The 23,528-nt window shown below is 43.2% G+C and overlaps 1 protein-coding gene across 4 annotated transcripts in view; it reads right to left on the reverse strand.

Annotated features, from left to right (window-relative positions):
* SCAI (suppressor of cancer cell invasion) overlaps nucleotides 1-23,528 on the reverse strand; it is a 48,424-nt gene that overhangs the window by 17,539 nt on the left and 7,357 nt on the right. For 2 of the 4 annotated variants that reach the window (XM_074924033.1, XM_074924032.1), the window contains 9 exons: nucleotides 14,831-14,962; nucleotides 7,288-7,383; nucleotides 6,573-6,659; nucleotides 5,899-5,997; nucleotides 4,461-4,557; nucleotides 2,937-3,035; nucleotides 2,583-2,735; nucleotides 1,656-1,757; nucleotides 788-889 (listed from right to left, as the gene is read on the reverse strand). In XM_074924033.1, coding sequence (XP_074780134.1) covers nucleotides 788-889; nucleotides 1,656-1,757; nucleotides 2,583-2,735; nucleotides 2,937-3,035; nucleotides 4,461-4,557; nucleotides 5,899-5,997; nucleotides 6,573-6,659; nucleotides 7,288-7,383; nucleotides 14,831-14,962 — 967 coding nt within the window. Of the gene's footprint in view, nucleotides 1-787; nucleotides 890-1,655; nucleotides 1,758-2,582; nucleotides 2,736-2,936; nucleotides 3,036-4,460; nucleotides 4,558-5,898; nucleotides 5,998-6,572; nucleotides 6,660-7,287; nucleotides 7,384-14,830; nucleotides 14,963-16,640; nucleotides 17,950-21,023; nucleotides 21,036-23,528 lie in introns of those variants that run through there. The other 2 variants (XM_074924034.1, XM_074924035.1) reach the window with 2 other exon arrangements.

Consider the following 23,528-nt stretch of genomic DNA (forward strand, 5'->3'; position numbering starts at 1 on the left):
CAACTGTACTAAAAAAAGTCTAGAAATGTACAGATTACTTACATGGAAGAGAGCAGTGGGTAACAAATTAAGACAGGCAGATAAAAATACAGCACGTGCGGGAGAGAGATACAGTTCAAATGGGACACAGAACTGGAGACCTTGCAGGTACGCAGTGCTTCAGAGCAACAGTTTCTTGGCATGCTTCCCTGATTCTGGATCGTGTTTGGCACAACAGGAAGCAGAAGAATACTCTTAAGATTCTTCTGTTCTCCAGATCTCTCATCTCAAAAAATATTTCCTATATAATATATATATATAGGAAATAGATAAACTTTATATAGGAAACTGTATATATAAACAGAAATGTCTGTATTATATGCACGTGTACCTACACACGCACAAATAAAGTCACTGGGTAAGATTAAATCACATGCAATGCCTTTAGGCCCGCTGCGGCAGTGCCACACACCAGGCTGACACTGGGAGTTGTCCAAGCCTCGCTCTGACGACGGCTGTATCTCAGCAATGCTATAACAACTGCTGTCTAACGGCAAGCTGGCTTTCTGTCTTACAATGAATTTTTTTCTTTCCCTTAACAGCAGTCAACAGATTTGCCTTTATTACACAAATTACACGTATCTATAACATTTCCATCCTCTCTGAAGATCATACTGAGCATTTTAAGAAGGCCAAAAAGGCTTAATTATCTTGAGGTATAAAAGATTATCTCAACCACATTTTATTCAGTGTCACATACCATTCTGGATATTTTTCTATTACAAATAAATTCACCAATTTCACAAACCTTAAATGATGCTGCTAAAAATGTATACAGCTGGCTAAAAGTTGGTTTATAAAGTAGATATTTATGGGGGTTTTCCCGCCTGGCTGGTTTCTCTGTTGATTCCTGTTAGAAAAACAAAACACAACATCAAAAAACCCCAACAACCATGTATTACCAAAGCAGTTTCATAACCCTCTAAATTTCTATTTATTAGAATGTTCATCTTCAACATACTTCCCACACAAATGGTCTGCCATTTCCTACTACACAGCAAAGCAAGATGCAGTATTTGAACCAGAACTTTACATTACCCCTCATTTAAATGTTACCTAAATCTTCCCTACTCTTTAAAGCATCACCCCAAAGTGAAAAAATTCACTCCTCATCTCAATTAAATAAATGAAAGTCTACATAATTCCTTCTGCCTCCAGATAAAGTATTTTTTATGCTTTCTCTGAAGGAGATATTTAACTTTCAGATGACTTAGCAAGCTGACCAACTTCTCTGGCTGCATGACTACTAGAGTGAAAACTAAGGAAGGGGCGAGTGTATCCGGGCAGGACAAGCTGGGCCCCTTCAGAAGGGCCTTGGCTAAACCAGTGTAAACCCTTTGTGAAATTATGCTCAAATATTCGTTTCTGCTAGTTTTTCACTACTGAAGGTTTGCTAAGGAAAAAAAAAAGAAAGAAGGGGGAACAAAAGACATTACTTGGATCAAACTCCACAGATCTGAGCTACTCTTCACTAACTTCTAGTAAGAGTTGCACCAGTTTTACTAGCCTGCTCTGCACAGTGACAATACTGAAAGGCACCATTTAAAATAAAACAAGCAGACAAAAAAATCCCAGTTAAGGTCTGTTGCCAGGTTTGTCACTGAAATGGAACTTACCTGCATTCCAGGTTTGTTCATTTGTGATGCTAAATTCATTGGTTCCCTTTCAAGTGCTTGTAGCATTCGGAACATATCAATTGTTAATTCACTGAACTTGACCTGCAAAAGAGTCAGAGTTTGTTCTGCCAGACAGAGATTGAACAGTTTCTTTGGAATTATCCAGGTGAGAGATTCAGCTGCATACCAGACAGACCACTGCCTGTCTCTCAGGGATCTGTCAGTGTCACCTGTGGATCTCTAAAGAGCTGTGAATGACTTTTAGGAGCGCTCACAGAGAACAGTCTATTTACCAGGGGTCTAACCAGGCCCACTCACTGCAGTGCAGAGCCCTGCTTCGCAAATTAGACTCTTCTGGGGTGTTTACAAATCGAGTGCCGAAATCACTACGTACTACGCATTTAGACAAAACATGAAAAAGATGAACTGTTGTTTAGATACAGCTCCCTTGCTTACCTGAAAAAAGAGCTCAGAGAGGAGTTGTGAAGTCCGTACAACTTCACTATCATCAGCAGCTAAAAACCACGATCTTGAATGTCTTTTGAAAACCCCTTCCTGTTGCAACTGAAGTTGCACCAAGCTGGAGTTTGTCATGTGAACGCCCGAAGAGTCGAGCTTTTTCTAGACATAACCCAGAGGCCTCTCATGCTTCAATGATGTTAAGAACAATTCAGTATATGAAAATCAATTGTATCTACTTAATTGACATGATGAATATAAGCAATAAGGGGTCAGTACCACGGGGCCAATACCTAACATTTCATTATTAGCTCTTATTTCTGAGAGCCTCCTCTTCCTGCTGCCACTGCAAACATCACAATCGATATATTTTAATGTTTGCCTCTATTGGAATCTCTGTTGTACGATCAGATGGGAAGGACTCTGAACTCCAAAGATACAAACCCAAGTCCCCAGAATTTCTTTTACCTGGTTGTTGCAGTTCCCAATAATCAGCGCATCTGCAAGAGCAAGCTGTCCCACTATCATTCCTTGCTCTAGCAACGGAGCTCCTGTTTCAGAAAGCCTGTTAGAGGTGATTACAATGGTGTTGTCATCATTTAAAACCATGACAGGGTCTGCCTAAAAAAACCAACCAGAATAAATCAGGAATTCAAGAAAACATACAGATTTGCAGTCAGAGAGAAGTCCAACAGTCTTGTCACAGTAAACATTTCACACACCTGCCCGCCACATGGAGGTGGTGCTACAAGAACACTTCAGTGAACAAGTCAGAAAATGTTACTTTTAAACTAACAACTAAAAGGGAATGGTATTTCTCACCTCAATAAATGCTGCCACTTCCTGAAGAACCAGGTTCCACTCCACCTGATCTTCAGTATTAAAACGATGAGTGTAGTCTTCAATCTCATCTGACAGCTCCTGATGTAAAAAGTTCAAAGACAGACATAGTCACTTCTTAAACTGAGAGCTTAACAGGCAGGCAGTAACTTTACAATTTGGTTAGCTGTGGTGGCCTTTAAGAATAATTAAAAAAAAAAAAAAATTACTTGAGAACATATGCAGCACACTTATGACTAACATGCCAGCCAAAACGCGCTCTTTCAGGAGACAGAATGCCAATGCTACACTGAGTTTTGGCAATGCAAAGTGTCTTTTAAGTAGGTCCAAATGCAAAGAATATCTGGAGTTAAGTATAACTATCCCACTCACATACAGCTATGTCACCGGTTATTACCATAAGCTATGGATACCAAGAACTCACATTTCAGCTTACAAGTAACTTTAAATACATTGTGAAAGTGAATGGTTTGGCTTTTTTAGCTGCTACTAAGCTAAGCTAGCAGTTCAAGTAAGCTTAGACACAAAGACAGTGATGCAACCTACACAAAACTGTCAATACCAGAAGCTGCTTGCAGCAAGGTTGTTGGGGGGCTTGGAAAGCATATGCTGTCAGGAGACGCGTGCTGTTCCTTTGTTGTAGTCAAAGGGTACCTCCCTATCCAGGCTGCAGCTACTGGAATATTTTCACTCGGTGTTCAAACAACGCTATCAAATCATTTGAGCTTAAAGTGTCATTATTAAATGTCTGCCTCACAGAAGATATTTACCACGTTGGATGCCAGATACACTGGAAAAGCAATGATCGGCATTGGCCTGTACTCTATTTGTTGTACCTAGACTTGTGTTTACAGGCATTCAGTGCTTCACTCCCACAGCAGAGGCATATGCAGATCCAGCCTCTCCAATTTCATAGTAATATCGACATCATTTAGCCAGGCTTAGTTTTGATGGGTCTCTGAAAGGTGCAAAATGTATTCAGGATGAGTTCTAGACGTGGGGACGGAGCCATAGCGGTTTGGAAGGGAAGAGAAATAAGCTCAACACCAAACTAGGAGACGCTGGCTTTCCAAGCAACAGCGTGTCAGGAAGACTTGCCGGGGGAGACTCCACTGATGTCTTAAACCCACCACAGGAATGAAGAGGAACTCTGAGTTATCGGATGATCCCCACATTTTCAGATGAATAACACACATCTTACAGTTAATGCGTAACTCACTATATAAATTTGTAAAGTTTTTCTCAAGCCAAATGTTCACACTGTACTGAATCTTTCCATAGCTCTAGCCATGTTTCTTCCTTCCTTCTGTGGCATCCAACAGCACAATCAAATAAATGAGGAAGAAAAATTTAAAAGCTGTACTGTAGCAACAGCTACCATCATAGACCTAACGAGTGGTATTTCAACGGAAATAGGCTATATTATGGATTCCTTAACTAGGAGAAAACCCCTGAATAACAAGCAACGACCCACCCCTTAGCACCTTTATCCTCATTTTAACATACCTTTACAAGGTCCTTTACAACATCCATTTTGTTGAGCAAGAGACAAACCACTATAAACCTTGCATAGTAACGCAGCTTCTTAACCACTAATTCAGGCCTAAACACAACAACAAAAACACCACAGGCAAATTTGAGATTAAAATAGAACACAGGTAGGCAACAGGGGTAAGGGAGAGGACGAATATAAGACCAGAGCAAGGCTGAACGGGCCACAGATTAAGAATTCTAACTGAATTAATGTGGAGATCAATAGCTACCCGGCTGCTTAGAGATTTATTTCAAGTTGAGTACAGGGACATAAAATATACATCAAGAAAGCCCCAGCCTCCCCCCTCCCCACAGTCTCCTTACATGAGGACAGGCATGGGAGTCAGACAGAACTGCTGGCTCTTCAAACCTTCTGACAGTTCATGGGCACATCTGACCCCACCGCACCGCATGAGAATCACAGCTGGCTCAGAGTTGCCCCACCTGGGACAACTTAGAGATCTGCAAGTCAGCCAGCCCATAACTACTCATCCATTTCTAAGATCTTCTGGCAGCATCTAGAAACATGCTTGGTCAATCCTACCTTGCTGAAACAGCTCATGCACTCAGACTGAAATGGAGAGATTTTTAGGAGAGAAGATGATAGGGTCAACAGATATCAGTTCAGAGCAGGGAAACTTTCATCTGTTTGTGGCACACAGGTGCATTCAGACATCAGCAGGACTAGAGACGTGCCACCAGTTCAAGTCCAGAGATCCTTGAAGGCTTGGCAGGAAAATCCCTAACTAGCCTTCTGTATTTATCTTGTGATGACTTCAGATCATTTCTTCTTTAGCTTTAATGATAAATATATAAAATAAACCCTGGTTTACTGGCTACAGTGTAAGACCAGGATCCAGAACTGCGTTTTCTACCTATTCCTATTTATATCTGTCTATGTTCTTTGGCAGGCAGCACATTTTCTGCACTGTCACAACACAGCCCTGCTTTGCGTGTACCTTTCTGAGTAAAGTGTCTTAAAAGGAAGATGTTCTGCCTCCTGACGCTCTTGGACCTCGTCCCAGTCAGTTACAGAGGGCTGTTGTACCGCAGTACTAACTGGTGTTCCCCTGAGAAGCCTGGTAAGAATCAAACGGGTTCCTCTGCTTCAGCCCAGCCAGCCCATCTTCCAGCCACAGCACGTTCGGTCCCAGCACTGATACTGCTCAGCACTCAAAATGACAGAACTTCAGGGCCAATAGCCAGGACCAGATAACAGAATATTCTCCCAGTCATACAGCAAAGCTCTTATTTATTATACAGAGGTTTTTAATCATGACAGGAGGATTAAAAGAAACTTCCTTGAACAACACTGATTTTATCCCAGTTATGCTCCTACAGTTCATAGCGACTTGCTGCTTTCATACACCGCTCTAGTCTTGAAAAAACAAGGGCATTCATTGAGACATACCTGTCTTCTTTGTTGACTTGGGAGTAGTATGACCTCTGCCTAATTGCTGAATAGAAGGAGAAAGCTTCATTCAGATAGCTGGTTTCTGAAGTGCGCAAGCTGCAGAGGAAGAATCAGATTAGCTCCCTGCTTCAGATGGAAATCCATGCCAAACCCTCCCTTCCTGCCCCCTCAACCATCTTGTGCATCAATGGCATAACTCCCTCCTCAAGTAACATCGTATGAAAGCCAGACTCTCGTTCTTTGTGCCTGCTGGGAAGACAGATTTCAGAGCTTGGATTCCATTTCAGATAACAATCAGATCTGCCCATCTTGTACCCATATGTACAGGTGACAGGTTAAGTAAAAAGTTGCAAGGAGCATTAAGCTCCCAAACTTGTAAATCACAATTTTGCACAAGAGTGAAATGCAGCACGCACAGAAGGCCCAGAGACACTTTTGAGGTAGGAGGCAAGTCCCGAGGCAGTGCTGCCGTGACCAGCAGCGTGGTACCAGGCTCACAGGTGCTGTTCTCTGCAGCAGCCCCACGCAGCCCCAGGGGCCGGCTCCCTCGGAATCGGGCATCACGACTCAGCTGATAGCCCGGCTTCTCCTGACTGCGTATCCGGATGTTTGCCATGGAGCTGTCACTAACGCTGCATTCCCCTACTGAATCCTTTTCTGTGCTTACTTACTAATAATGGTAATAGAGCTGCCCAATCTTGGAAGCAATTTCCCCAATTTGCCACCGCTTCAACCCATACCGATTGTCCAATACTTGTCTATTTCGCAAGAGAGAAAAGAAAGATTAAAAGGCATTCCAGAATTTCTCAGAACATCACACCAGACAAGACAAAGAGCCACTGTAGGGCCAAATTCAGCTTTCATTACTGGTGTGGCATTCCCAGTAGCAGTCCCTCACAGAGCCAACAGCACTGCGCACACACACACCAGAACAAGGACCATTTATCTTGCATAAACTTGCGAGAGCTAGACATAAGTATGTTGCACAAAATACACACAACAAAAGGTCACAACTTCCCAGGAGAACACTCAGACTACGCAGCCAATGTAAGGTGTGAAAGATCAGAGCCCACGCTGCAGCAAGACGCTTCACACCATTCCAGATGGGTTCTGCACTGCAGAAGCCATCGGCCCAGCCTCTCCTTGGGAGTATATTAAAGCAACATGCATTCAAGTAGAGCCAAAGGTTTTGTTAAAAAAGTCACACTGAAAATTCTGCAACATTTTAATTCATTAGACTGTGAGCACTACAGGAAGTGACTATTCCCTCCCTTCATGCTTGAATAACACAGCGAAATCTCCAACTTAACTGGGGGCCCTAGGCATACCAGAGATTAAAGTTGTGCTTAAATCCATGGAACACAGCTGCCTACAACATTCCCTTACCGATGTTGCTGTTGAAACTTCCAGAGTTTGGTGTAAACGTCAAATGTTCGCCCAAAATAGGACTGCCACTGCTTTTGCCCATATTGAGGTAAATCCCTGCAACAGACAAGTGACAAATGCAGAGTTAGGGAGCAGATTCCAGTCAGCCCCGCATGCAGGCAGCGTAGTGGTGTCAATGACAGAAGAGTTTTGCCCAGAATTGACTTGAAATGCTTTATAGCTCTGCCTGCACCCAGAACTACAAGAACCACGATTCCTGTAGTTTCTCAAAACCTGTTCTTACTGGAATCCCCAAGGAAATCCTGTTTGGCTTGCAGGCAGTACATATATCAAGATCTGACTGTAGTATCCCTAAAAACATGCCACAAGCCAGATAGCCCTTTTTTGTACACATTAAGTGACTGTGCTGTGTATGCAAATAGATGAGAAAGAAGCATGTATTGGGGAGAGGACAGTGCTGTCTCCTAATTATTGCTTCCTACTTTCAGACAAATTCTCTAGTCGCTTTTCAAATGCAAAAGGATTGACGTTATCAGTGTTAATAAAGGTCCCGTGCGTTTTGCGAATCCTCCAAGTGACTGCCTACATTTAATCACTGTTTGGGGACACAGAGAGCCAATGTCTCTAACTGCCTGAGCCCTGCAGGTTCCACACAAGAAAGGACAAAGCTCTAACATCAGACTGAAGGTGTGCAGCTTAACCATAAGCTTCTGAAGTAAAACTTTTTCCCACTAAGACAATAACTTGGCCTTCAAATGCAAGAACTGCGATTCAATCACTTATTCAAAGAAGAGCAGAATTATTCCAGTGTCTATCACCAGTCAATACCCACAACCCTCAATGTCCTACCCGAGAGCACTTGTCCAGCAGCAGACTGAGTCCCCCTGCACAGACCCCTTACAAAAGGCTGACCCTCCCTCCTCAAAAGATTCAACAAGATGGGACCTGTGCAACAGCTTCCACCAGTTCTACAGGTAGGCATTCACTTTTAAGTGAGTTATGAAACATACGGTATATTTACAGTGCAGTTATATGGTATTTCTTAGGAACATGTGACACACTGCGCACACAAGCCCGTTCTCTCCAGATGTGCCTGGGATTCTGGAATGGCCACTCCACACACAGAATAGCAGCCGACGGAAGCAGTGCGCTCCCTGAGAGAGTTAACGCGAGTCAAGTGACTGGATATGTGCAAAGCCGTCGGTATTTATGGACAAATACAGTCTAATGGGCAGAAAGGAATCCATGCGCTCTAACCCCCGCAAACACGTCTTTATCTAGGTTCCTCAATATTAAAAGGTTCTCAACAGCATCAGAACAGATCGACAAATAATCACTCCAAATCAGAAATGACCAAGTTCCTACGTGCATTTTTCAACAGGTGATTGAAAACATCTTACCATCTTGCTCAAAGAGAAGTCATTTTATGGATATATGCACAGAAAGCTAAATTGGACTCTTATACTAAAAAAATCCCTACCCAAGAGCAAGCAGAATAATCTAATGGAAATTAGTTCATTTAGACTAATTTAGACTGATATTTCTAGCTACTCATTAAGGAAATAATCTTTCTCAAATGGCTGAGGCTGTTCCCTGTGTTTCAGAAACAGACGCTGTAACGCCACACACAAATCAGCTGTGGAAATGTCACCGGGCCAAGCGAGCGTACGGATGCTCAGCGCTAACGTTCCCTGGGTCAGGCTACATCATCACCCCAACGTTCCTCGCCCTCTAACTCCCAGTTAGTGACATAGCAGAACCTGAGGTCCTCTGGTTTTCCTATCAGTCTCCAGTGCTGTAAGAGGAGTCAGTTCAACTCTGCTTTCATACCTCCACTCTATTTCCATGCCGTGACAATATTTCCCTCCACCCCACAACTATGATGTAGTCCTGAGGATTTTAGCTCGAAAGGTTTGTGTTCTCAATCCTCATAGAAGGCTGTCACCTGGGAGTTACTTGAATCTTGGCACAAACGAAACAGAGAAGACCAGAAACCCTCAGTCTCACTGAGCGCGTTGCCTACAAACCTACAGTGAAGCCGATTCAGAGGAGGTGTACAACTCTACCAGGGGAACAGCTTTTTCAAGACGGCATAATCTTTCATTTGATTCAAGAATGATTTCTTCAGGCAATGCTCTCTCAAATCACAGTGCTGGTTAACATACCATCCAGCACCTCAGTCTTCAGCAGACGAGCACAGAAAAGCAGCATATTCCACTTCCAAGCCTGAGAGGTCGAGACTGAGGGAAACAGCACCTTCTGGAAACCAAGCCATGTCCTCTGGAGGAGCAAGACAAGGAAAGCAGAACACTACGATTTCCAGAGCAGCGTACTGGCACATTTCTGCTAACTGTAATTGCTTTAACAGCACCCTAGGTAGAAAAGGAAATTAATATTCCTTTGCTCATCAGCCAACTGTACTTCCCACACAGCTTGAAGGGGCCTAGCTTAGTTACTGCATGTAAGAGGAATCTGTTATCAGCTATGACTCTTACCAGCCTGGAAAACCATTTCAGTACTTGCTGCTGCTGTTCTATGAAGATGCCAAAAGAATCTGGGCATGATTTTACAAAAAAAAAAAAAAATAATAATCATACCCTTAAACTTGCAATTGGCTGCTCAACATCTTGGAACATATTTTGGTGTAGGGAGGGGTAAACAGGAGTATAAACATATGCTGCAGGGCACCAACATCTTCATCCAAATATAGCCTGATACAAACACATGCAAAAGCATTTACTGCAATGAATGATTCATGACTTTCTATTGTTGCAATAGATGTTAGGCATTTTAGCTAAACAAAAGAAATTAAGAAGCTGTCCAAATACATGGCTAAGATAAACTGCAGGCTTTGATATAGCAAGATGTAGTGTTAAATTAGCACATCCACAAGATTCAATTTAAAAAAAATTTAAAAGTGAATATAAAACAACACTAAAATTGATCATTAAAAAAAAAAAATAATAAAAACCAAAGTTCCCTGGCACTAACTTAAAAAAATGACTGAATTAGCAAGTTGACTCAAAGAACCCTCCCAGCAGTCAACTGGGCTTTTGGGCCAAGTTGCTTGGGCCACTTGAGCAAAGGTCTGACACAAGGAAACAGGATAACATACCCTTCCTCGCTCAAGCACCGAGAAGCAGGTAGGTGCACAAAGGAAGACATAAGCAGGCAAGGATTTGCTGATCATGCTTATGCACAAGTGCCCCCTCAGGAAGCCAGTGCACCCTTCACACCTCACCTGCCACCTTCCCTCGAGCACCCCTGCTGCCCCCCGACTCCGGGCCCTCCTCCGAGCCAGCCCCAGCGTTCTTACAACGCCTAGTTCAGCTCCCTCGTGCTGCACTAGCTTTGGAAGTATGAGAACGGGGGCACTCTGAGAGGCGTCTGCCGGCGCGGCGTCCGCGTGCCGGGGCGCTGCTCTCCGCGGGCATCCTCCGCCAGCAGCCTGCTCGCCTAATTGCAGCTGGCATAGCTGCACAATGCCATGCGATTCCTCGGCTCCCCAGGGAACAGGGAAGATCTCCATGGAAACAGACAGTAGCACTTGTTCTTTTGATAGTATTCTGACACGGCTGTAATAAAACTTCATTTATGACAATACATTACTGTGGTTTCACCACAGGTTTTTGCAGACAAGAGCTGCCATTGCTGCCATCCATATACTGGTTTGTGTTCTGCATGTTCCTCCCACGTATCAAGAAATTGTGCTGTGACAAAATGGATGCATAAGCAAAAGAGGACATTTAGGGCAGGTTGTTTGTTTTTGGTTTTTTTTTTAATCGGACCAGAGGATCTGCATTATTTGGTGAGAAATAGCCCAAAAGAACACTAGAGACTCAGTTGATTGCAGGGTGGATTATTAATGCAGCTCCTCCCACTGAGGGAGACAGGGAATACAGATCCAGAAGCAATTACACACCCAACTTGAGAGCAAAAGACCTGTGTTACAGCGAGACATTTCACTACTTCCAGATCTACAGGACACTAGAGCAATATGGAGGGGAAAAGGCAACAGCCTCGGTTTCCTCGGGGTGTGCCTGCCCGAGGATGCTGCACCCATGGCGGGAGGGGGGAAGCGGCAGCAACAAGGAATCCAGATGCAGAGGAGGGAAGGGAGATGCTTTGATTTTGGACAGTTCTATCCAGACAGGGAAGCCAGTTACATATTTCATTACAATCGCCTCCAAAAAGTGGAAACTGTTTCCAATTTCTTGGCTTTTAAAACATTCCAAACCAGACGTGAAGTCACAAACTCAGCTGCTGTAAAACGACGGGTTTCTCACACTGGGCACAGAGGACTGGTTCCCCTGCCACACTAGAGTGGCTGGTGGATAAATTCCACAGACAGTCCAGTTTTATCCAATTCTTGCTGTACGGTCTCAGCAAAGACCAGCACTGCTTATGTGCTCATAATTAATTTTCTATCAGTAGCTGATTTCAGCCGTGCTGTTGGCAGAAGCCAGATAATACTGGCTGAAAACCAGTGAACGGTGCTGAGGTTTGCTTGGCCAACACCACACAGAAGTTGGCACACGGGGACAACTTCCAGAGATGTAAAGATGTTGAGAAAGTCCTAGAGACTCGACAGTACACTTCAAAAAGGAAGGTTACAATAACTAAGTATAACATTCAGAGCTTTAAATACATTCACAGTTTTGAAAGGTGATAAAAAAGACAATTTAATTTTATGATCATAGGCTTGCAGTAATTGCAGGCTCCCGTTCCCAGAACATACGCAGCAGTGGGGTAACGGCATTGTGGTGCAGCTTCCCCATCACCTCTAACATCACACAGAGGCAGTAAGCACACCCCAGCTTTCACCACGACCTGCCTCCCTGCTGCAGTCAGTGCGAGAACCAGTCTCGTCCCAGTACCAGACGGGGTACAGCCTGCAGCATCACCTGAAGGTAACAGCGTCCTGTTGTTTCTAAACCAGCAGCATGGGACAGAACCGAGAGGTTCAATTTGCATCTTACTAGAAGTCTACAAAACAGTTCAATGCTATCAGCTCTTCCCCTGAAAGGCCAGCACTCCTCATTCTTGCAGCCTGCACAATGAGCAAGGAGACCTTAGAATCTGGGAGAGTACGATATCTGTGGAAAGTCTTTTCATTTCTTCAAGTTTCAAGCTTCTCTGTGATACTGAACACATTTAAGCACTTTTTAACACTAAAAAGAAAATAATAACTGGTGACAGTGCACCATGAAAAACTGTTTCCTAACACGCTCCCTCTTTCCAGATTTTTCCCAAGAAAAAAAGTGAGAGCGGGGAAAGGAAAGAAGAAAGCAATTGAAACATACTTCATTAACAGTTTCTAAGTTCTAGCTTGGGGTTGTCAAAGAGGCAGCACAGACACTGGAAAGACAACCTCCCCTCTAAGTTATTCTAGCAGGCACGGCCACAAAAGGATGGTATCACTGGTAGTGCGAGCATGAAGTACACTTTGTGGCAGCAACCTTGGCAGATCATCGTATGTTTTCCTCAAATGCTGCATTTGGCATCTGTATTGGGAAGAGAGGAAGGAAATGCTACTGAAACAAAGACGTGGCAGGCTGAGCCCTTGCATTTTTGGCAGCAGCAACAGCTAAGCAGCTGCCAACACAGCTATAGGCTCGGTTCCCTGTAGCTGAAGTGCCCAGAGGAGGTTTCAGGAAGGAAATCATCGCTCTCCTCTCCCTCCCCCATCACTTCTTTTCCATGAAACACGGTAGGGACAAGAAAATGGCATGAAACACAGCAGCAAAGGCCATCATCGTCTTCAAAACAGAAGGTAGCAGGGGTGCATCAAATGCATTTATTATCCTAGCGAGGAAAGCAAGCAACTGGACTAAGAACGGGGTACTTACCAAGTCATTTCCAGGTGAACTACCCAGAAGAGAACAAGCACTCACGGAGGAGATACCTGAAAATTATGCCGCTGCTTTATCCAGGCATTATGCCCATGGAAATCACTGTCCTTACAGGTGAAATGGTGGTCAAGTTCAGTGCAAGAAGCAATTATGTTAACTGTGTGAAATTCCAGTAAGGACCGAGGCAGGCTCCCGTTACGGTATGCTCTTATTTTCACGCAGCAGAGCCAGCTGCTGAAGCCCATCTCTCTATTTTTATTGCCCAAATTTCATCTGAAGGTATTTCCCATTTTCTTTTCATCTAGCTGGAGAAGAAGGTTTCTTTTTGGCAAAATATCATGAATACACATGGAAACCACATCTCTCATCTGGAAATCTGATACAAGTACTAATTCCCTCCATGCCCAAAGGAAAAGACAGACTGGCTGTAGCTCCTCTGCCATCCCTGTGAGCTGAACGCAAGCATCACGTGTCCAGATGTGAACTGTAGCAGTTTGTCAGGGACTCAGGCCAAAATTTCAAGCAAGCTGTACCAGAAAGCCAATGTAATGGCATATATGGCCCTGGAAATGTGGCCTCGAGATCTCAGTCCTTTCGCTTTACACTCTATTTCATGGGGTGTCAGATGCAATCACCAAGAACTCCTTGTCCTTACTGCCCATTTGCCATTCAGATTTTGGAGCACAAACTGTTTGTTTTGGATTTGGTAATCAATTTCTAAAGCACATGAAAGGATCATCAATAGTGGGGGGCGGCAGGGGGAGAAGGAATTAAAAACATCTTTGCTAACCATCTGTGTTTGAATAACAGCAAGCTATATGGGCCCAAACATACAGTATTACTCAGAGACCAGTAAGAGGCTGAACTGCCAACAAGTTCTGAGCTAAAAACCATGTTGCTGAAGAGACTCTACAGCAAAGAAGTAAAACAGCTCTTGAATACATAATCTTTAACTTGGCATATACTGACATAAACAGGATGCCTGTATCACTGTCCAAACATCAGCTGTTTTCCTTGAACTCCCCTTACTCTCATTCCCCTTCTTAGTGGTGTGGACAAAACAGCTAGACTTTCTCGATGTTATTACAGATGTTTTGTAGGCAAATGGAGATTTTACCTTTCTCCAGAGTACAGATTAAGCATTTGTTTCACCAGACACACACAGGCTATGGTTTGGATGTTTCTGTTTATCACTTCTTACAATTCTTCCCCCAAAATATTCCCTCTCCCGCTCTCTTCCCACCTAGGTCAATTCTTCTCATCCCGTTTTTATTGGCACAGAGACTGGGGGGTTTTGGACTTCCATGCTGTTGACTGTGTACAGCCACACCTAGTCCCTAATTGTGTACTTCACACACAACACACAACACTTTGGTCAGAATTCTATCAATTTCACAGAATTTCCAACTTCTAGTCTGCTGTTACCTGACATGACCGAGACATTCGGCTCACCATTCTCACATTTCCTTCCTTACTGCCTCAGAACAAATGCGTAAACCTCTACTCCTATCCACATCCTTCCACGCACAGTCCAGAACTACCCATATGTAGGTGCACGTTGTTCTCTCCTAAATAAACTTACTGGGTTGGCGTTCACAATGTTCATCGTACAACTGACTGCAGCATCACTCACACACTAAGGTGTATGTTCCAGTGCTTTTCTGAAGGAATACTGTCAAAAATGCACTAACCTTAGGCCATTGAATAGCTGTTTAGATTTATCCAATAAGTAGCAAAAGTCTGTCACTGTTTTCCTCTCTGCTTGAGGAATATCATCTTCAGCTCCTCCTGATGACATGATTTCTTTTAGGGCAAACTCAGTCCTATGAAGAAGAAAATAGCCATATTACTCAAAAATTGAGGGCTACTATGAACTCATCCAGATGAGATGCACGTACAGTTCCATGGGGATGGTAACAAAGAGCATGCAATTCTCCCACAGGTTACTCTTCTCAACACTCATTAAAAATAACAGCTGAGAATCAAAGCATGGGACTAATTATTGCACAATGCACTAGTTAACAGAGCAAAATTAAAAATAAAAGTGGTACAAGAGTCGTAAAATAAAATAACTCCGAGGACTGTATTCACAAACACAAAACTGCCAACAAAAGGACTGTAACACAAACAGTACTTGGGTTTCATACTTAGACAAAGGAATCCTCTCTAAATTTGCCTTTCCACAGAGGTGTTTATCCTGCAGCTGTATTTAGAGAGACTAGCCTCAGTTCTGTTTACATGCCATTTTCTTCTGTAACTGCTGAAAACCGTAGCTCACTGGTTCCTATTGCTAAAACACAGCAATTTTAGACAGAATGCTAAAAAATATCCTGCTTCCTCCCTACTTCTCATGACTGTTTAATTCCATGGCTTGCACTGCCCAAAATTATATCTGCAGATCTACTTTTACTGTTCATATGAGCAAAACGTCATATTGTACAGTAATCACCTGAACAAAAACTAAGATATAATGTAGATAATCCTAGTACTGAATAAGTAAGGGAATATGAAAGCCTGTAAAGGCAGAGCGGCTTTTAAAATCTTACTTGAAACATACAGATACAAAATTATCCTTTTGATCATCCAAAAGTGAGCAACAGATTTGTCAGCTGCAGCCACAAAACATGCTCCTCTGAAAATGGCTGCCAGGCCTTCAGCTCTTCTGTGCTCTCTAAGAATTTTCGTGCAGGATAAACACACCTCTAACTGGGCAAATGCAGAGCTTTTGCTTTCAGCAACTTCTCTACCAGTTCTGGTAAGCACTTTCGTTAAGCAACAAGTTTCCATTTGTGCAGAAGCTCTGTTTGGATGCTATTTGCACAAATAATTACCAACAAGCCCCAATTCAAGCCAGAAAACGGCAGAGCTAGCTCCTTAGTCAATGGAAAGTACCCAGAAGCATCTTTCATCAATTGTCATGAAAACCTTCACAATAACCAAACCGACTTGAGAAACACTTCCCTGAACAAACGCTTCACGCCTACCAAATCCAGCAGAAATTGGCAGTTCCTGCCCAGCTTTTGGCGATAAATTCGTGAGCACAGCCTGCCCACCAAGCAGTTCCATGATCTCCCAGTTTAGACAGGATGCAGCTCACATTCACTGGTCTTGACACACCCACGTGCCGGGGCACTAGAGCACTAGTGCGAGGCCAAGGGGCGCACGGCACAAACCGCGCGTTGAGGAGTTCCAGCAAAAGGTAGGAAGTACCTAGGTACTGTCAGGTAACTGCAACATGGGTGCCAGCCAGCGTAAGGGAGTTCAGAACACACCAACCAGATGTCAAACGCTGCTGGCATGAGCCTCGCAAGCAGGACACAGTATTGCGAAGCACCGGCCGGCGTTTGAAATCTCTCAACATTTACATTCACACAGCACAAAACGAACAACACCGAGTAGTTAAAGCACAACGTATGAAATCGAAGTGAACAGTGAGAGCTGAAAAAGCGTCAGAAGTAGCCAGGAGGGGTGAGTCGGGAATTTCAGGAAGAGGGACCCTACCCCAGGTCCTGTGTGCTCCGCAGCAAGGGTGACCTAAATCCTGCGGCGAGGCCCTTGGATCCTGCAGCGCTCCACTGCGGTAGCCCAGGCACTCTACGGCAGCTTCGGATACATTTTCAAAAATTGAGGAGCTTGCTTAAATTGCAAAGTATGTTTAATACAGCCTGTATAGCATTTCTTTAATTTAATGGTAAAGTCAATTTTCTTTTATGCTACGCTTAGTTGTACCATGCAACTACCCCAACCGCTGCTGACACTGGCCAGCTGAACCGGCGTTAGCCCTGGCAAGTAAAGCCAAGTGCAGATCTTGCAGTGAGGGACCCGCTGCAAAGAGGGCCACTTATGCAACCAATAAAAGATATGCTAGAAAATTCACTGCCTGCCGACCTGAAAGGTATCAGAAGGCAGGAAAAATACTTGCTGCAGAGAAAGGAGAAAAAGACCTCCCTCAGGTTACAGACAATTAAGGTGTATTTTGAAAGCCTACTCCAAGCCCTGACAGCTCCTAAATATTTAGCACAATATTAGTTTGTGGAAAATTAGAAGAATGGAGAGAAATAAGGGGGAAAAAAAAAAAATCAAGAGGGAAAAAAAATAAAAGGAAAATAGAGAAGAGGAGGAAAAAAGAGAGATTACCAAACTGAAAACAATACATTGGAGAATACTCTGTACGGTCAGCCTCCTGTATGGCTGTTGGCACGTGGGTTTGGACCTATTACTGAAGCAGAGGGCAAAAGCACCTTTTCTGCTCATGGAAGGAAACTGCCAAAAGCAGAGGGAACAACCTGTCTTCTCATCCGAGACTGCTGCTGAGGAGCCTAGGAAACAAACCACATTTAAGCACATTCTGACACTGCACAGAGCCCTGAAAGATTAGCATACCCTGGAGACGCTCCACGAGCACATTCAGCTTTTCCTTTATTCACAGGTTAAGAAATGAAAAAATGATTGTTGCAATCAAGCCACACAGATGGTATTAAGGCAACTAGTAGCCTGAGTTTAGGCTAAAACGTGGTATTATATAGCTGGGGTGAGGAGTAAGAGGCAGAGACTTACATGGAGAAGCATTCAAAAGGAGCACACTTAGAGTAGTCAGGGATTTACTTTTTGAAAGCGAGGACATGATGTTAAGTCTCAGTCACTCAAACTTATATCCAGAAAAGAATCCTTACTGGTAAAACAGATTGTTCCACACAAGACATGAAGGTACAGTACCTGCAACATTACACCTTCGCTTTACAGCCGAGCAAGCTGAAATCTTAAAAACCACATACACAAACATATATGTGTCAGGACTTCAGCTTATATTGCTTTAGAGATCAAAATATCAATAAACGCCTGATCAAGTTCCACTTTAAAGTAAAGTTGCCACAAGCACAAAAAGCAGAGACCTAAAAAAAACCAAACCAAACCAAACCAAACCGTAAAGCACCAGAAACCCACAGATGAAAGAAAGGGATGGGAAAACAAAAAATTAATTAGAATACAGAGATAGATTATTAGTTCAGGGGGAAGACAACAAAACCCTGTATCCTCTAAAATTAGTATCTTGGAAAAAGTTCAGGTTCAGGTTAATTTGCACAGAACAACTTTGGTTTTTACAGAGGGCCTGCCTGCCAGCCAGTCTTACAACGATTAAAGACTTCCAGTACAACTGTGTATCCCCTAAACTTAGCAAAGACAATAAAAACTAGACTGTGTGGAAAAATGTAACAGCCCTGCTGCACATTACTACCCCTACATTTTCTATTATTTAAGCAGAGGATGCCCATGACAAACGGGATGCTCTCAGTGTTCTGGGGGTTACCATTGTGAAACACCATTACTGAACGTGACCGAAACAGTGCTTGAAAACAAAGAGCTGTGCTGGTATCACTGAGGTACTGCAGCTCAAACTCCGTGCGTGCGTGACAGCAAAACTTTCACAGACCTTCTGCTAAAACTTCTAAGTTTGTCCACGATTTGAATTTTGGATGAAAACCAATACTCAGCAATAGGACGTTGATCCAAAAAAGACTGAAATACAGCTAATAGCAGTAAACTAAAAACTCATTACAGGTGCTGTGTGAAAACATCCCTAGTGTTCAGCATTCCAAACACGCCTTCTACCTGGCTCTCATCTGGATTGCCATATGTATTTCATATGACATAAAAGAAAAACTTGAATGTTAGACCTGGAATAAAACACTGAATGCATACTTTCATCAGCATGCTTTGAATTACACATGTAATGCTTATTCTAAAAACGTCTTTGAACAGAAATCTCCGTGAGAAACTCAAAAATATCTGCCCTGTATCATCACGGTCAGTAAAAATTATCTGCCAGCTTTTCAGACGTGCTTAGCCTAACTTCCTTGTCAAACAGTGTGATGGTGCATCCTTCTCACTCAACTTTAAACACCTAAACAGTAAGACAAATGCAAATATTAATCTCATTTTCTACTGATGCTTTTAAAAGGGAGGGCAGTGACCAGACAATCTAAGACATCAGAATGAATGGAGAAGGCTCTGGGTGCTTCTGAAAAGCAATTCCATTAGTACATAACAAATTAAACACAGAAGTCTCAATGTGCCCTCTTTATTTCTGGGCCACTTTATAATAAAACAGCTAAATCACAGTTAAAAGTAGAATGAAATGAAACCTTAGTTACCCATACAGTTATGAAACTCTCTCTGTTCTTAATGACCTGAAGATGTAAGCACAACTGCCTGTGGGACAGAACAGACGCAACAGCCGCAGCACCGCTGGGATGACAGGAGTATGCTCCAAACAACCAACTTCGGACCGTGATGATGGATGAGATCAAGTTTCACTCTCTTGCAGGATAATTAAAGGTATATTCTGCCTCTGCCACATACAGCACTCAGAAAACAGGAGTACCTATACACTACCCAGTGTCTTTACACACATACATGGTGTAGTGGAAAGTCCTGCTGAAAATCCTTAAAGGTTACACTTTAAGAGCAAGCATGAGCCCTGCTCAGAATGGACTGGTTTCTTACTCACTACATGTCAAATTTATCTTCACAATGATTATAAAATAACACCATACAGAAAATACATTATAAAAAAATATTCAGACTGAATCACATCATGGGCAAAGTCTTCCTTATAGGAAAAAATAGTCAGGAAAAGAAATAAGGGGTTCAACCAAGAAAGAAATAAAAGCAGTGAAGAATTAAGCGCAGTGGTAATAAGCACGACAATTTCCCTCTGGGAGATATCTTTAGAAAAGCTGCCAGAAGGTAATTTTTCTGCATATCTCAAACTCAAAGAAGCGTTTTGGTTACAGACACGAGACAGGCGCTGCTGCAATTCAAACCCTGGTTTCACTCAGCCACAGCACATGCCTGAATATGAAGGAAAGATGGGAAGGGAAGATGGAAAGAAAAAGGACAACAGGAGCTGTTAATGATATGTGAGGCTGGCTTTTCCAGAGAAGTGAAACATGCACTGGTTTTGGCTTATCATGCTCTGGAGGGGGTGGTATTTGGTGCTGTACAAAGAACAAACTACTATCACGAGCAGCAATGGAAGGGAGGAGGTCTTCCCTGCACTAAAGGCTGTTGTAATGCAGCAGCATTACAGACAGGAGGAAGAATTATTATTAGAAACAGCAAGTGGGCACAGCAAAGGGAGGAATATAGCTACTGACATCGCCCTTTCCTAGGGACTGCTAAGCTCCAAATGAAAAATATAAATAAAATGCAACCAGTAGTGCATCCACAATGTGGACCTCTCCTTCTCTTTGATACTAGAAGAAACTCCACAGCTCTCTGCTTCTGCTTCTCTTCTGCAAACAGACAGCTGTCCCACTTTTGACAGCCCAGCTATACCAAAAATATCACCTACTTAATTTTTTGTTCTTGTGTTTGATGCTTTTTGCTCTCTTTCATGCAGAAGAAATTGTTGGGCTGTTCTGCATGACAATTTTTCTTCTTTTTTCTTAAGTAGCACATGTTGAAAAAATTACCTCCAGAGTCTGCAAAAGGAGACACTGAAAAACTGGTTTAAAAGACTGTTAAAATAAGTCAGAAAATGGTGACTTCTAGCAGAACTTAGTATTTTCTCAAAGATTTTGCCAACTCCTCAGGCCATACAAGGCAGAAAAATTGTGCTAGCCAAGCACTGCACTTGGCGTGCCAGGTTCTTTCCAACACTCTCAGAACGCACAGTTCCAGGTTTGCTCAGTACAACACGTTAATAGCATCTACAAATTCATCCCATTGCGGCACCCAGGGTAGAGGAGCTTACAGGCACCCCAGAGGATGGCAACACCGTGCAAAACAGCTGGAGCCGACAGGCAGCGGGAGGAGGGGTATGGGAAACGGATGAAAGTTTCATGATGCTAGCCAGTATTTTTAAAGTTATGTGTCACTTACATCACACGTTTCCACTTCCCTGTGGTTTGCCGTCTTTTGGCTAAGGTTTTCCAGGCTCAGCTGGAAGGGAAAAAGAGTGCTGAAGTCACCAGTATGCACTCCCCACCGGCCCCGCGCTGGGACTCCGGCCTGCGAAGCGAGGCATGCTTTGCGAACGGTGAGAGAACACTCTGGTTCGAGGAAATCGGGCTGACAACGACAGCCAAGCGTGGATGTGTTAAATAACTGTACTGCACGCACGCCCCCTTGGCCAGATTTGTTACTGAGGATCGCCGAAACCTGCCCTTCAGCTGCCTGGTAGAAGCGGGTGGTCAGAATTCACACCTGGTGCTTCCAAGCAAATAAAACCTCATTGCACAGAAAATTCAGTGACACTGCGACTGCATGGCTTACTGTACAGGTGGCGGGCAGGAGCATGGAACTCTGCTGAGTGAGGACAGGTAGAATCAGGGGCAGTCTCCCGAGCTGCATAGCAGAGCTGGCTGGACGTGGCGCCTTGGCCTCCCGACAGAGGACTTACACAACCCATCTGTCTTTTTTTAAGCCCTGGCTTCTGCTCAGTTGTGGAATCTTGCGTGTCTCCAGCCTTCCAGTCCACCTGGACAGCCTCAACACGTGAGTATTTAGAGGATAAAATCTGTGAGTACCTATTAGCAGCGTTTTATCTACTTCACCTAAACAGTCAATTGAAAGAACAACTCTCTTCTCACTAGAGCATCAGCATTAGACTTAAAACCCTTGTCTTGTACTAGAGGCAAACGATCTCAAAGACTTTAGCAGCGTAGTTGTTCTATCTGGTATTTTACCAAGGAAATTAGAGTCTGTACTCCTGAACACGAGCAGTGTGGAGCACAGATACTTCACACACATGATATACAACCCGTCTTTCTTACTTCAAAAGCCAGAAGAATTTAGTCTTATATTTTTATACATTTATACTTTATCACTTTCAGGAGAAAAGAGTATGATTTTGTAAGTATAAGCATGAGCACATCTTTCAGAAGCAACTCTTCCAAAAAATGAGAACACGTCACTCGTTGTGTCATTTAACAGGTGACCTCGCGCACCTTACAAATACTGATCTCCGCGGCGTTCCAGCCCTCCAAAGATAAAGTCTGGATGTTAAACATTCACACTACGTACAGGAACAAATTTATTACAATGCAGAGAACTGATCAATGTGTCCCAGTGAAGCTTCTTGGCTAAAATTAGAACGAGAATCTGTATTTTATTTCAGGCTCCAGCCGTTTTGATCACTGAGCCTTCAGCTCTGTGCCTTACATAACCCCCACACAACCTTCTGAACAGGCCAGCAGGTGCAAACCCAACGGGACAAGCCAGGACGGTTAATGCTGGGCATGGGGATAAGTGGAAGAAGAATAATTTTCTCTTTTTTTTTTTTAAGAAATGCTCTTGTTTCTTTCACTCACCCGCCTGAATACTGCAAACCAAGCAGTGAACTAGGGTGCGTTGACCATAATGATTAACCTTTAGCCTGAGAATCAGGATTTTCTGTGACAGATGTAATACAGAACATTGAACTGCCATATCAACTACAAGACTTAAACTCTTGCTGATCTGGAGTTTCATTGCTTTCATCAGACATAATGTTTACAGTTGAGGCTCTGATTATTATTAAAATTCTGGAGTTGAGCAGGAAGTATGTGTTTAGACAAGTGAGCTAATGATAAGGGTAAGTGATGGCTGCATCCTGATTCACAACTTCATGGAGAGTTTTACCATTTTAATCAGGAAATCACAGCACAGAAATATAAACTGTTTTTCAAATGCTTCCCACTCCTTACTGAGAGATGCAAGTGGTAACCAAAAAGCAAAAGCAAACACACTTTCTATGCCTATCTTGTTGATACAGGAATTTCCCCAAACTAAGACATTATTAGAACTGTTCTCCACAGAAACCAACAGCGGAAAACACATTCCAATCTATCAGGATTTTAAGGGTCTCAAACCTCGAGTCAAGGAGACCAGATCTCTTTTCACTTTTCATCCTGACGCATCTCTAACAGCATCACTGCCAAAAGGGGATGTGATCTAAAGCCAGATGCCCAGTTGGTACCCACTTCTTATCCATAAATTAGTAACGCAGATAAAACTAAGCTGCTGATCAGTCATACCCAAAGCCTGGAACCACCACGTCTCAAATCTCTACTGAGAAACACGCAATTTTATCTTCGTCAAGTAAGATGTCTACCTTTGCTCTCTATTTGCCTCTCCTTTTCTTACACAGACTGGCATACTCTCCTCTTGTGTTTTCTTTCAAAGCTATACTGCACGTTTTGGGAAAGCCATCTGTGCGTTTCCATGTAATCTGCTCAGAGTGCTAGTCCTGACAGAGCCTCAGACAACACAAAATTAATTAGAACTCAAATTCGTTCCTCTTGCCAGAATACCTAATTCTCCGTAGAGAGCCGCTGTCCCGAAGCTCCTGAGACACCACTCGGTTCTACTCAAGAAACACTGAAATAAATAAATAACACCCCCCCC

The sequence above is a fragment of the Athene noctua genome, chromosome 20 (genome assembly GCF_965140245.1).
Source record: "Athene noctua chromosome 20, bAthNoc1.hap1.1, whole genome shotgun sequence".
NCBI lineage: Eukaryota > Metazoa > Chordata > Aves > Strigiformes > Strigidae > Athene > Athene noctua.